The sequence below is a fragment of the Tetrao urogallus genome, assembly GCF_951394365.1.
Source record: "Tetrao urogallus genome assembly, chromosome: 19".
Taxonomy (NCBI): Eukaryota; Metazoa; Chordata; class Aves; order Galliformes; family Phasianidae; genus Tetrao; species Tetrao urogallus.
In genome coordinates, this window is record NC_136832.1 from 10,566,864 (window position 1) to 10,581,113 (window position 14,250).

Sequence of the window (14,250 nt, forward strand, 5' to 3'; positions counted from 1 at the left end):
TATTTTGCAGTTTTCAACTTACAGGAGGAACCATAGATCAATTTCAATGTTTCTGAATTTTTTTTTGGGGGGGGGAGGGGTGGGGGAAGGTTTGAGGGGTAGTGGTGTAAACAGGATATTTACATAATATTTTGTGCCCCATTAAAATGAAAGCTTCCCAAGTAAGGTTGTAAAAAGATTACATAGCACACACCTCACACAGCTGTTCTGAAGTCTCTTTTTACTACCCTTTAATTTTTCTAGTCCAGCTTAGAATAAGCATTTTCCAAACTAGATGCAATTTTTTACCTGGAAATGAAAAGGATTTGAATTCCACATTAAAAGCTGTTTAAATTAAAGGATGGGCAAACAAACTTACAAGCTCCACAGATCCATAGTGCTTCCTGCTGAACTCTCCACGTCTGCAACCAAGATCTTCAGAGACTGAGCTGGAACAGAAATGCTTCATCAGTATACACATTCAACAAGCCCTAGATCTCATGCAACCCTACACACTACCATCAACAAAAGCCATCCCTGCTGAACAAGGTTTCCAGTGCGTAAGCTTGTTATTGCAGGGAAAACTCCTTACAATGTGCACAGTGTAGCAGCCATTGCAGTCTGGCTTTCATACTACTGCCAAAAGAACAGAAATCTCTGTGTCTTGACTGCAAGCAAAATCTACTATTAAATTAAATATCTAGTCCTGATGTGACCAATTTGGAATTCCGAAGTGGTTTATAAATGCAAAACTTTGCGCTTCAAACAGGACAACTGCACTATGCTCAATAAGCTATGCTCAGCATGCTGCTAAATATTTTTTTTCCAGAAATTGTTTTTTTTTTAGACTATATACAGCAATTAAACAATTGTTTTAATTCAAAAGCGTAACAAAGGAACAGCATTGACAGGTTTTCTCCACCTATAACAAAGATAAAACTGTCATGCAAGCAAAAGGAGACACTGAATTTCACATTCAAAGTCTACATGCACTAGCATTTACCATCTTACAACATTACATCTCATGAAGCAAATCAGCATGTATTTCGCAAGCTCAAAACAGAAGGCAAACACCTCCTCTAACTATAGACACTAATCCTCCCATATTTGTAACAGAAGGCATAGCTGTACATGTTAAAGCAAAATAAATATTTAGATGCAAGTACAACAAGAATTTTGACTAATTAGTCAGTGCCAAAGCTAGCAACTCAGTCACACCATCATATTTCCAAACTTACTTTCAATTCACTCTACTGTCAGCTTTAATGGAGATCTTTTTTTTTTCCAATTAAAATGACTCTATTGCCTCTGAAGGCAATGAAGCCACAGTTCTGATGTCTAAGGTACACATACATTCCACAATAGCAATAATACCAGTCGCCTATAGGAACTGAGGATAATCCACATTAGATTCGATTTTAAAAAGCTCCAAAACAATCACTCAGTTGGAAACATAATTACGTTGAAGTACTAACAGCTGAACACTAGTCCTGGAATCAAAGTTGACCTCAGATGAATCCCACAACCCAGCGTTATGTATCATCAGTATCTGAACATTAGTAAAATATGTGCGATCATTAGTGAAATATGTATCTTGAACAAAACATCTCATTAGCAAGAGATGTAGCTTAGCTAAAGCACTACTAGAACGTACTAACCTTTCCTTGTTCAGAAGCATTGTTTCAAGGCCTATGAGTACACAAACGTACTTGACTCCTCCTTGAGCCCTGGCCAGGCTTTAGGTGAAATCCAAAGGGAGAATGAAACCAGATGTTTCCACCTAATTGTCAAGTAAACTTGGTTATTCAACAGTTTAAAAGCTGGACTCCCTTGCAGCAAATCTGGAGACCTCACCTACGAGTGGGTGCACTGCACAGAACCTCCCAGTTGCTGGAAAAGGCTCTAAATCCTGGCTGTAACCGGGGCTCCCCAGCAGCTGGGGATCTGAATAATGGTAAAGTATTAGGGCAATTGGAAATGTGTATTTCTTAATCACTATCCTCACGTAGTAACAGTTAGTTGCACTGCCTTGTTCTGTTTTATTCTTGCTGCATAATTTCATTTATTAACTCACTGTTTTAAACTTAAGTAAACACACTTCTTTAACTTGGTGTCTGAGACCTTTGTGCTTACCTCGTCCACTGGCAAAACATACATAAACACAAATATAATAACTTAAGCTTTCAGCTTTTGGTGACCTGCACAACAAACTTATTTTGAACGTGAACAGTCAATAATCTTAAGTTTCCTGAGGATCACAATGAAACACCTTCCAAGAAAACAGTACAATCTCATACTGGGAATACGCACAGTAGAGAAAAGTCCGCAACAGAAAAAAAAAGAAAAAAAAGAGCTTGGATCCTTGCCCTTGCCATCAAACCAACTACATTTGACCTTACCTATGATGCACTTTTTCATAGACACAAATATTAAGGAATCTTATCTGACAGAAAATAAACATTGAAGCCTGTGGTCCAAAAAGCTTGCGCTGTAACCAAAAACAAAAACTCCTCCCTTTTCCCCACTGCAAAAAAAGAAGCAGACAAAAAGGAGAGAAAGAACTCTTTGGGCAGCTTGTACCAGTGCTCTATTATCCATACACAAAAAATGCTTCCTGATCTTTAAACAAAAGCAGCTCTCGCACTCTAAGGGGTCAAATGCATCTTGTCTTGTCATGAGATGTTTGTTAGTCCACTTTTCCAACTTGTTGAAGTCTCTGGATGGCAGCACAACCCTGTGGTTTATCTGCCATTGCACAGTTGTTTTTTTTTTTTTTTTTTTTTGTCACCTGCAAACTCATTGAAGGTACATTTTGCCCAGACATCCAAATCATTAATGAAGATGTCAAACACAGTTGGATTGATTCCTAGAGTACTCAACTAGTCACTTGTCTCCAACTAGACTTTGCACCACTGACCACAACACTCTGGGCCCTGCCATTCAGCCAGTTTTGGTCAACATTATTGTGCACCCATCCAGCTCACACATCAAGACAGATGAAACAATCTTAAATGGAAATAAAAAAAACACCAGCTTTTTTTAGATCACAAAGCATGAACATACATAATTAAGTTCTAGTTACAGTGATCACGCACTGTAAGAACTTCACATGCAATACTTTTTTTTTTTCTTCCTAGACTTACTACTGTTGCTACTGGACCTGTGAATTACACTTCTCCTGTAACAGCCCCACACTACTGCACAGAAGTTACAGCAAACAGCAGCACTTACGCCCCTCAGTCTGCAACACAGAGAAGACGGCCCAGAGCACTGCAAATCCTGAATGCACCTGTGCATGAACCACCACCTATTACAGTTAACTTTCACTTGTTGTTTTGTAGCAATAATTTACATATTTGAACCATCAAAACTGTTTTAGATGCTCTCATTTTACTCTCATTTTACACATCCAATTTACAAGATGTGTGCTTTACACTGTTTCGCACATGCATAGTCTTTCCATCATCTGAAGAGAAGAATGAAACAAACTTTACTTCAGTATGATTTGCAGTAAAGAAAAAAATTGTAACTATTACTCCGGAGTTTTCATCTTTTCTTACAGAAGGTAACATACAAGAAATTAATTTCAAGATTAGCATCTATGCAGACAAAAATAGGGACATCTGATTTTTTTTTTTTTCTTCCACGTAGAACAAGGAGTTCTCAAGTTTAATTTCATACAGGATTAAGCCTCTTCTCACATCTTGGGGAGAATTTGGAAAGCATGGATCAGAAATTGTACTCCATGCATTAGGTTTTAAGTTCCTGCATTCTGCAACTCATGTGAAACTTGGCATATACTTCATGAAGGAAACTGAATACCTCAATTGCAATATATTTTAAGACACTAATCATTTTACATAATATATTGACTTTTACAGAAAAGTTGGATAAATGTAGTGCTAGGATTTTCTCTGTGTACTGCTTTTGTTCTGTAAAATTCATTTTTGTGGCTAAGTGAGCTTGGAAATTACTGTAAAAGCAATTTTAATCAACAAGCATTTGCCGCTGTCAGTAATGGTGGTAGATGAGCAGACTTTGCTGTTGCTGACCTTTGAAATTCTAAGTTCAGTCTCTGACTAAGTGAAGAAATACACAGATTCATAGAATGGTTTGGGTTGGAATGGACCTTTAACATCATCTAATTCCTACAGCAGAGGGGTTGGCAGGGATACCTTCCGCTAGACTAAGTTGCTCAGAGCCCCATCCAGCCTGGCCTTGAATGCTTCCAGAGTGCGGGCACCTACAACATCTCTGGGCAACCTGTTCCAGTGTCTCACCACCCTCACGGTAAAGAATTTCTAACCAACATCTCACTCAAATCTACCCTCTGCCAGTTTAAAATCATTTCCCCTCATCCTGTCACCAAGCGAAAAAAGAAAAACAGTAAGAGTCACTAACACAATAAATCTTGTCAAGTTTTGGGGAAGCCTAGCAGCGAGGAAACTGTTTTATGGGGCTGACCTGATTCCAGACACAACACAAATTCCGAAGTCACCACAAAGGGAATCACCAGTCTACTGTGCTCTCAATAACATCATCCACACCCGGGTAATTTTCAGAGAGTTTCATAAATTGTGATAGGTCCACAAAACAGAAAAAAAAAAGTAAGCTGAGTTTATAAAATTGAACTCCTTCCTGCCTTAGTAAAAGCTAATCTCAAAGTGGATGAAAGTAGAGAAAAGTGTCATCATATGAATTATCTGAAGAATAAAATTGGAGAATTATGATGGCATTTTACAGCTATCTGCATACCCACAAACTAAATCCTATACTTCAGCACACTTAAAGCTGAACTCCTCTCACAGCATATTAATTCTGCGAAGATAATATGGTCAGATGCTAATTAAAAGCTTCAGAAGTAAAATACAAAGTGTTATTCAAAAATAAACATTGTACAACAAGAAAATTGTTACAGGTATATAACAGAGGAGTACACTAAGGTAACAAAAGCATAGGTTGTCAAAGCAAAGGAGGGCATGACTTCAAAACAATTAATTTAGAAATACAAAAATGTAAAATAGATATTAACATATATGCCTGGTAGCCCATAATAAAGAGCCTGGGAAGTAACAGTCTGAGTATGGTTATTGGAATTTTTTATTTTTAATTTTTTTTTGCATTTCCACAATAACAAAAAGTTGATTGTATTGTTAAGGGTACTATCCAAGTGCCTCTTGAATACCAACAGACATGGAACATTAATGACCTCACTAAGAAGCCCGTTACAGTGCCTGATCACTCTCACAGTAAAGAGATTTATTCAAGTATCCAGTCTAAACCTCTAACGGCACAGTTTTGTGCCACTGCTATGGTTACCAGGAAGAACAGATCGTCACCTCACTCTCCGCTTCCATTCCTCAGGATGTTTTAAAGAGCAATGGAAGTAACTTCTTAGTTCTTAGTAGCCTTCTTTTCTCCAGACTAGACAACCTGAGTGTTCTCTGTCTGTCCTCACAGCACACAATTTCCAGCCCTTTTATCAGCTTTGTTGCCCTTCTCTGGATGCATTCAATTATCTTAACAGTCTTTTTTCTACTTTGTGGAGCCCAGAACTGAACTCCATGTTCAAGGTGAAGCTGCACCAATATTAAAATACAGTGGGAGACTTTTCACCAGCTGTCTCTGCTGCATTTAATCTTAAAATGCAGTTTGCTCTTTTGGCTCCTTTGTTGAGTATCTTTGTTGAGTATCGTGCCAGTGCTGATTGCCAATGCTCCAACATACCTAGAACCCAAGAAAGCCTCCCATACTTCTAGGGAGTAAACAGCACCTTTCAGTTTAATATCATCACTAACTAACTAACTAACTAACTAACTAAGGGTGCATTCAACTCCTGTTTGCTCAATATACTTATTTTAAGGGTTGCAAATAAATTCTGTAACAGTCTGAGGAAACAAAAGATGCACTTTTTTCAAACAGCTTTCAGACAGGATCAAAAAGAACTCTTCATGCTCACCACCACATACATTGTCATGCAAGTCAGTAACAGTTATCCATCAGTGCTTTTGCAATAATAGTCGTATCCTTCTGCATCCTGATTCAAAATGGCTAAAACATGTATAACTTTCACACACTATCCTTTTCACATCAGAATTATACTTGAAAGGTAGTCTTTGGTACTCATCAACCCAACTGCTTCCTACCATACTTCATATTAAGCAATTAGAAGCAGAATCTTGCACTAACATAAATGCTAAATAGACAACCTTGGCAAAGCTAAGCACCTTAATTTATGAAAAGACAAAATATAGATTATCATGTTATTTGCATAACTGCACATATTCCACAGTGAATTCCAGTGTGCACGTTCTTCAGCTTTCCATTCTTGGTTACTAGAGATTTTTCTCATCAACTCTCCAACTTCTCATATCATCTCATTTAAAAAATATGCTGTAGTTACTATTAGCTTTTCTTACTAATTTTCTTCAGTATAGATTACATCCTTCCTCTGTCTCGACCTGATCTATGCTAGAAAAATACTTTGTTCCAGTTATACCAGTTTCAAATATAGCTACTGTTGTATTAGGGCAAATACAGCCAGCACTGAAATATATGCTAGCTTCCCTGTGGCTCAGACTTATTTGCCTTAATAAGTTAGTTTACTTATATCACCATGCGTTTTAATATATATGAGAAACAAGAAATCAAACAAAACAGTTTAAACACATTTGTGCAGTGCATACAGCAAACTTTATTTCCCTCTCTCACTTGTTTATAAACAAAGGTTTTGTATCCTAACAGATGAGGAAGAGGAAAGAGGACAAGCTTTCCCCTCATTTCATCAGAAACTCCTACAAACTTTAACAGTCTGAAAGCCAAATGGCAAAGCAAGTTTTCATATATTCTGTAACCCACACTTAAAAGGCATGTATTTTTACCACTCAAGCATCAAGTGCCTTGCATCTTAGGACTTTGACACCTGAAAGCACTTTACATGGAGGAGGTTTGGGGGGAGGAGATGCGACAGAAAAAGGTGAGCTTGCATGTTACAACTACTTGATAACAAAGTCACAGCTTGCATGCCCTCTTTGACTCTCCTGTCTCCTTACTTACACGTCTTTACCTCCCAGCCCTTCGACATATCGTATTGGTTAATCCATTTTCATTGAAGAGGCGGGCACAGACATAAGCACGCGAAATAACTGGCCCGCGGGCGTCCCGTCCGGCTCCGCTCACGCCACCAGCAGCAACCCCAGAGGAAGTGGCCGAGTCCCGGGCTCGCAGCGCTCCGCTGAGTGCCGGCCGGGAGCCTGCAGCACTATTCCTCGAAAGCCCGTCAGCCCCCATCCCCAGGCTCCCCGCACAGTACAAACACAACACCGCCTCTCCGTCATCAGCAGCGCGGGCCCTCGGAACGCCGCGCCCCGCCCGAGCCGCCTCTTTGGCTCCAGTACCGCTGAGTAAGGCCGAGGAACCGGGTGGACACCGCCTCTGCGCTGCTCAGCTCCATGCAGGCGGCGAGGCCGGGACCTCACCGCTCCAGCGTCACGTCTCGCTCGAGAGAGACGACGAGAGCTCCTCTCACACATCCCGCTACCCGGACGCACAGGCGCCTCGCGCGCGCGCCCGCTATGCTGCGCGAGCTGCTCCGACTCCGCGCTGCTGGTCGCGCCGCCGCGAAGACCGCCGGGAGCTGTAGTCCTAATCGGAGGCGAGCGGCCCGCCCTTCGCAGCGAGAGGTGCGGTGCGAGAAACACGGGCCCTGCTGTCGGCCAAGCACTGGCAGTTCGGCAGCTGCCGTCTCAGGTCCACACAGGAGAAGCTTAATCTATTCGCTCAGCCTCTCACATAGAAATGTCTGCTGTTATAGAGAAGCATATTGCTGTCCCCAAGTAATACCCAATGTCTGAAAGTCAGAGGAAGAATCGTAAGCTGCAGGCATCCAACGACTGCGTCTAAGTGATATGATATGAATATGATGCTCAATGAACAAAATTTAAATAATTGTTTTCATTTTACTCCAGGGCCAAAAAAGAGTAAGAATTCCCTGTGTGGGATACTTCTGGAGTAACATCTCTTCATGCTTTCTCCTGCACACTGCTTTTTCCTTCATGTATGTAGATAATTGTAGCATGTCATAGTTCTTTCACACAGAAATAATGACATCAAATTTAAAATAATAACATTTACCAACTTAGGAAATAATCTCACCTCATTAGATACACTATTCTGATTTTACTATTCATGTTTGGACAGGAGAGTCACCACCCAAACTAATCTTCAAAGCCAGCAAGAATCTGCACTTTAGTGGCTACAACTTTCTTTTTAAAAATTAAAACTTATGTCTACAAGCAAGACATTACAGGAAGATAAATGGCTAAGTACTGTAAACAATGCTTTGCATTTAGTTGTTAACTAAAGTATCACTAAATGTTGCTTTTGTTATTGAAGGATTATCTCCTGTGTATGGGAAAGATCTTCCAGTTTTAGAAGTCAATGGAAAAAATTGTTTTTAGCCTTATAAAATAATGCCTTGTAAAGAATACCTTAATTTTTTTGCAGACTACATGTACGGAAGTTAGCTACATTATAACTTAAATTTCATAACACAAATCCAACCAGTAACCACAAACAGGTTTATTGCAAACCAGTATTTATATATTCTACATGCCAACAGAAATTAATTTTCACCAAATAACACTTGAAACTCAAGGCTGACTGCTGGTATATCAAAGCATCCTAATGAACAAGAATATACACTGCCAGTAAAACAGCTTCAAGGTAGCTTCTATACTAGAGAAACAAAACTCTGTACTGAAAAAAATAACATCAACCCTACTCAACATTTTGTACTAAACCACAATTTTCCTTCTTCCTGAGTATCTCCATTGCTTTACAAGTTTGCCATAAACAAGATTTCACATCTCGTGCTCCTTCAGAAGAATGTACTTCTATAGAAATAATGACACACAACATTACTTAAATTATTTTACTTTCACTGCAAAGAAGTTGTCATTTACCCTATTCCTCTTTCCTTCTGAACAACACATATAAAATAGTTAAAATGAACGCATGCATTCACTCAAATATTTGCTCTGTGGTACCTCCCTGTCATCCTAAAATGAAAATATCAACATTTTAAACACAATCACCTCTGTTTTAAACAGAATAGAAAGGAACCTTGCCTCTGCATGGACTCTAGAAATTATAACACTATGGAAGATTCTCACTTTAACTCTTCAAACTAGTTTTTTTTTGTTAATCAATACCTTTCTAAGTAGTCTCCTGAAAGCCTGAGTCTGTGAAATGTGCATGAAATTCAACAGCACTTAAAAATTCCAGCTAGGATAGAATCCAAACACAGATGCTCTGAATGAAAAAGATCAGCACATCAGATTTCTGTATTATGCCATCACTTCAATGATTTTTTGACTCAAAGTGTAATAAATCTTAAACATCAAAAAAACTCATTACTTTCTGTTTAATTTCCATAGTTTCCTTAATCTAATTCTGCCTTTGTAATAGCATTCCATTTTGTATGATTTACATAAAGACCAATAAAGGGCTTAATTCACCAGATTCATGATACCTGTAGTCTCAGCAACTTCAAATTGTGCCATACTTCTCTTAAAATAAAGACTCCTCATTATTTTTATTAAGGCCATGTGAAACAAGTCTTCCTAACAAAATTCTGACTAGCAGAGATTCTCAGCATCTTGCAGACAGGGAATATACTTTGGAAGTTATCAAAGACTCTTAGAAATGAATATGGGAGATGCTTGAGGCCCTTAATAAATATTAAAATTTCTACTTAGAAGTAAGGAAAGAGAAGTACTATAATAACATCCTCTGAAGTGTAGCCTTCACTTTCAACACCAAACAGAAAGGCACATTCTCTGTAGCTGACATAGAGTTTAGTATTCTAGACCAGAAAGCTCTTTTAGGAAAAAAAAAAAAAAAAGTGCTTTTGCAATTGCACAGCTGATGCAATAAGGGATGCAGATCCAAACAAAACCCAGTAAATCAAAGAAATCCTAATCCATGATGCTTGTTTTTTAAATAGATAATTAAATTTCAACACAGGGGTAAGCTTTGATTCATTTTTTTAAGAAGGCTAATAAAGTGTGTAGCTTATGGAAGGGAAAAATAAAAGACCACTAAACTGTATTTTCTTCTGGGGGGAAAAAAAAAACAAAGAACACATTATCTTACATAAGTAGAACAAAAGTAATTATCTTCTCAAATGCATTGGAAAATTCACATAATAAACTCCATTTTTAAGAAAACAGTAATTTTAAGAAAACAATGAAATATATTCATTTTAAAAACATCCTAAACTTTCCAAATGGAAAAAGTCATCTATGCATTTCAAACGATACTTTTGCAATATGTAAAGAAAAATAAAAAGACTCTCTTTTCCTGCAGGCAAGCGTTTCTTATGTCTCTGAGAATATGTACGCAAATGAATATATTTTGTATATATATACATATATTCATGTTATCAGTTGGAAGCACAGCTTAATCAAAGCCTCTCCGGTTCACCCACAGACCTCATTCGGGTTAGATCTTCTCTTTGTTGGTTTATTTGAAACCCATACCCGAAGCCACTTTTTCTCTCGTCTCACGCTTCAGGGTCATCACCAAGTCGGGAAGGCCGCTGCCGATTAGCAGTGAGCACGCGCAGCTCGTCTGCTCCTTTCGGGCAAGAACTGCCGTCACCCGCCTGCCTGGCCGCCCTCAGGCAGCTCCATCACAGGGTCGCCCGGCCGCGCCGCGCCCGCGGCCCGCCCACAGCCCGCGCTACCGGAATGGCAGCCGCTGACAGGTAGTTACCAGAGGACTCTGAGAGGCGCCGGGCACCAGCAGCAACTGGCGGTGAAGTTGCCCTGCGCATCAGACAACGGCATCAGGACTTGCGCCGCGGCGCCCCAGCGCTCCCTGCTCGGGTGGGACAGGCGAGCGCGCGGCCACAGAGACCAGGGGCGGAGAACGCGCGGCGGTGTGGCGCTCGGCAGCCCAGGGCCTTTCCGCCGCGCACCATGGCGCAGGCTGCCGAGCCCAGGTCCTAGAGCCCGCGGGTCTCTAGCGCCGGCCGCAAAGGGAGCTAGCGTTGTATGAATGGAACCCCAGCGAAGACCCGCAAACCCCGGCGGCCTTTGCTTTACTCAGGTTTGGGCTCTGGCCCCACCTCTCAGACTCCACCAAGGGAATTGCCTCCCTCCCAGTCTGACCCGCCCTACAGTCTGCTTCTATGCTCCCGTATCCCAGTGGGAGATCAAAGGCATGAGGAGATGCATTACAGCCCGACTGGATAGCCCTCTTGTAGGCAGTATTTTCTTCATGAATACTGAAATCCTGATGAGCAACGTTTGAGAAACATTAAGGAAGATAAAAAATAGGCCAAAGCAAGGAAAACACTCGGGGAAAGCAAGGGTAGTGCAATGGACAAATCTATGCCAAGCCAGTGGGATACCATAAAGTAATGAGCTCTGGGGAAAGCAGAGCACGCCACACTACATAATGAATGTGCACTTGAGTTTATGTTTTGCTGTTACCTATCTGAGCTACTAGCAGGCAGCAAAGTTGAGTTTCAGGGCATTCTAGGAAATTCAGCCTTCCTGCTGTTTTCAAGGCAAGACAGAAAACTGTTCTTGCGGTCCTTCTGCTGCCCGGGAGCAACGTGCTTCTCCAGTGCCACCTGCATTTAATAGGCAATGCAATACTGAAGGGACTGTGCAGCGTGCACAGGGTAGCACTTCTTTTACACTACCCTAACTCTACATTACGATTATGATTAGCATTACATTAGCACTGAGGTTAGAGTTACCCTTAGGATTGCAATTACTACCAGTGTTATTTCTACAGTGACTTTTCTGGATAATTTTCAGGGATTTTTTAGGGTAAGGCTTATTAGAATTACTGTTAGGGTCATTAGGGCTGTGATTAATGTTACTTTTAGGGTTAAGATTACGGTTATGTTAATGATTGTTTTTTGAATTATGATTAGGGTTAAGGTTACTTTTACTATAAACTTTTCGCATGATTTTTATTGTTACACTTGGAGTTAAATATTATTTTAGTGTCAGGGTAAAGGTTAGGATTAGAGTTACACTGGGTATTAATACAGTTATCTTTACAGCTCCTATGGGGGTTGAGGTCTGGGCCAAGTGTTGGATCTGAGAGACAGGATGTCTCAGGAAGAGAGACAAACACTATGCACTCAGAGCAGCACAGAGGTTTATGAGTGCTATTCAGTACACACACCCTCACACACACAAAAGTAATCCATTTTAGATAATCCCAGTAAGCGGCAAGCAGGTCAAGCAACTGCACTACAATTTACCGACCCTTTAGAGACAGCAAAGCACTGAAAAGGAGAAGGAACATACCAGCAGTGGATGCAATAGGCAGAGCCAACAAGGCCTCCCCTGCTTCAGAGTGCATGTCTCCTCTCTACCCCTCTGCAACTGCTCTCCTACTTCAATTCTCCTTAGAGTCTGCAGGGTTTGTTCCACTTGCACTCTGTACCTGTGTGGCCAGCGCATGAAACAGAAGCAAAAATGAGATACCCTCACCTCCACTGCCAACCCTTAAGTGAGGGATCCACTTCTTCTGGTCCCTCAGTCCATTGCATTGCATACACCTGAGCTCACCTGGGTTGGCCCTGCCTTCCCACCAGGTGCTCAATCACTGTTTCAGTCTGTGACTTAGCACTTTCACTATATGCAAGAAGAAGATGTAAAGACAGAATATGCTTTTTAAAAATTTATTATTATTATTATTATTTTTTTTTTTTAACCGAAGTCACCTATCTTGAAACTTAAAATGTTGAAATCCTTCAGGAGATTGCTCACAAATCACAACACAAATGGAGACAACAAAAGAAAAACATAGTTCTGCTGCTACCCATATTTCTGAACTTTAACTTAGGCTTCCAGAAGAAATTATATCTGAAGTTCATCCAAAGATGATTTCTGAATTTAATTAAGAAAATAATCCTTATGATACACAATGTTCATATACTAGAAAAAAAAAAAGCCATATCTACTGATAGAAAAGTTCAGCTGCAAATCAAACTACAAGACCACATGCACATCTTACATCACTTAATTTGCATTAAACTAATACATTTAGTCATCTGATGTCACCCTACCTTTCTGCTTGTCACATGATCTTAACAAAATGCCTTATTTATTGATGAATTTTAATAGAAGGTGTGAAGTACTTATTGATATTCCAGTAAGCTGGATGTTTAAGCATATGAAGAGGAAAGAATCTGTGGTTCAAATAAAAGGCGCTCAGATGTATTTTGATACTGCACAAACAGGCACAAAGTAGGTGGATGCAAGTTGTCCAAGGAAAAACATATCCCAACTTGGATGAATTAGAAATTGATTTAGAAAGAACACTTCTTACACATCATGCACAAGGCCAAATAAAATGCAGATTTTAGTGATTTACAGCATTCAACAACTATCTCAAGAGGTATTAATTGCTAAACGTCTAAAATACAATGATGCGGCAACAGACCGACCGGCAAAACTCAACATCCAGTAACTACTCCCTCGCAATGCATCTTTGCCAACAACCCTTGCTTTCACAAGCCGAGGGCTCTGCCGGCCACGAGGGCCCCACGGGCTGAGGACAGCACGCTTTCTATCCGCGCCTCTTCCCCGGGAAGGAGGGTCGCGCGCCGCGCACATCGTCCCAGCACACGCCCCGCTCAGCGACGGGCGATGGACGGTGGCTGGGGCGCTGCTTCGCGGCGGGTTACGCCGCTTCCCCTGGCACTTAGCACAGGTTTCCTGGATTTGGATAAGTTTTCCCTGATTTTCATCACCTTTTTTTTTCTTCTTTTTTTTTCCCCCACGCTTCCTCTTCTAACTTTGTGTTTTTCCCGTGAAGGAGAATAGACCGCCAAGGAGTGCCCCAGGTTTGCGTCAATCCCGTCGGAGAAACAGTTTCCGCGGTCTCTGCTGCCACCGTGTGACCATTCCGCGGAACTGCGGCCGTCTCTGATGCCTCAACCATGCGGAAATGGCTTAAGTACGTTCTCGTCGCTCTACGCAGCTAATCCGCCAATCGTTATTATGCTTAGTCCTCCAGGCAAGAGTGCGCATGCGCCCTGAAACGTATGGCGGACACCCGCGTATACAAGCCATTGAGATGCGGGTGAACACTGAGTTACTGGACTGCCGACACAGCGATATTCTCCTTGCTTCCAAGTCAGAATGCCCATTGTCTCTTTCCTTGAGGAGTTTTGCAGCCGTGCCCATCCCGGGAACAAAACGGTTTTGCTCCCAGTGGCCCCTGCGCCCTTCGTGGAAC

The 14,250-nt window shown here is 41.0% G+C and overlaps 1 protein-coding gene across 2 annotated transcripts in view; it reads right to left on the bottom strand.

Moving 5' to 3' along the window:
- The window catches only part of GARNL3 (GTPase activating Rap/RanGAP domain like 3), a gene marked incomplete at both ends in the record, with an annotated part of 40,109 nt that extends 29,280 nt beyond the window's left edge, over nucleotides 1-10,829 (bottom strand). The window contains 2 exons of one of the 2 annotated variants that reach the window (XM_079544842.1): nucleotides 359-428; nucleotides 10,756-10,829. In XM_079544842.1, the coding sequence (XP_079400968.1) occupies nucleotides 359-428; nucleotides 10,756-10,829 (144 nt within the window). Of the gene's footprint in view, nucleotides 1-358; nucleotides 429-7,376; nucleotides 7,433-10,755 lie in introns of those variants that run through there. The other variant, XM_079544843.1, reaches the window with a different exon arrangement.
- Nucleotides 10,830-14,250: the final 3,421 nt, after the last annotated feature.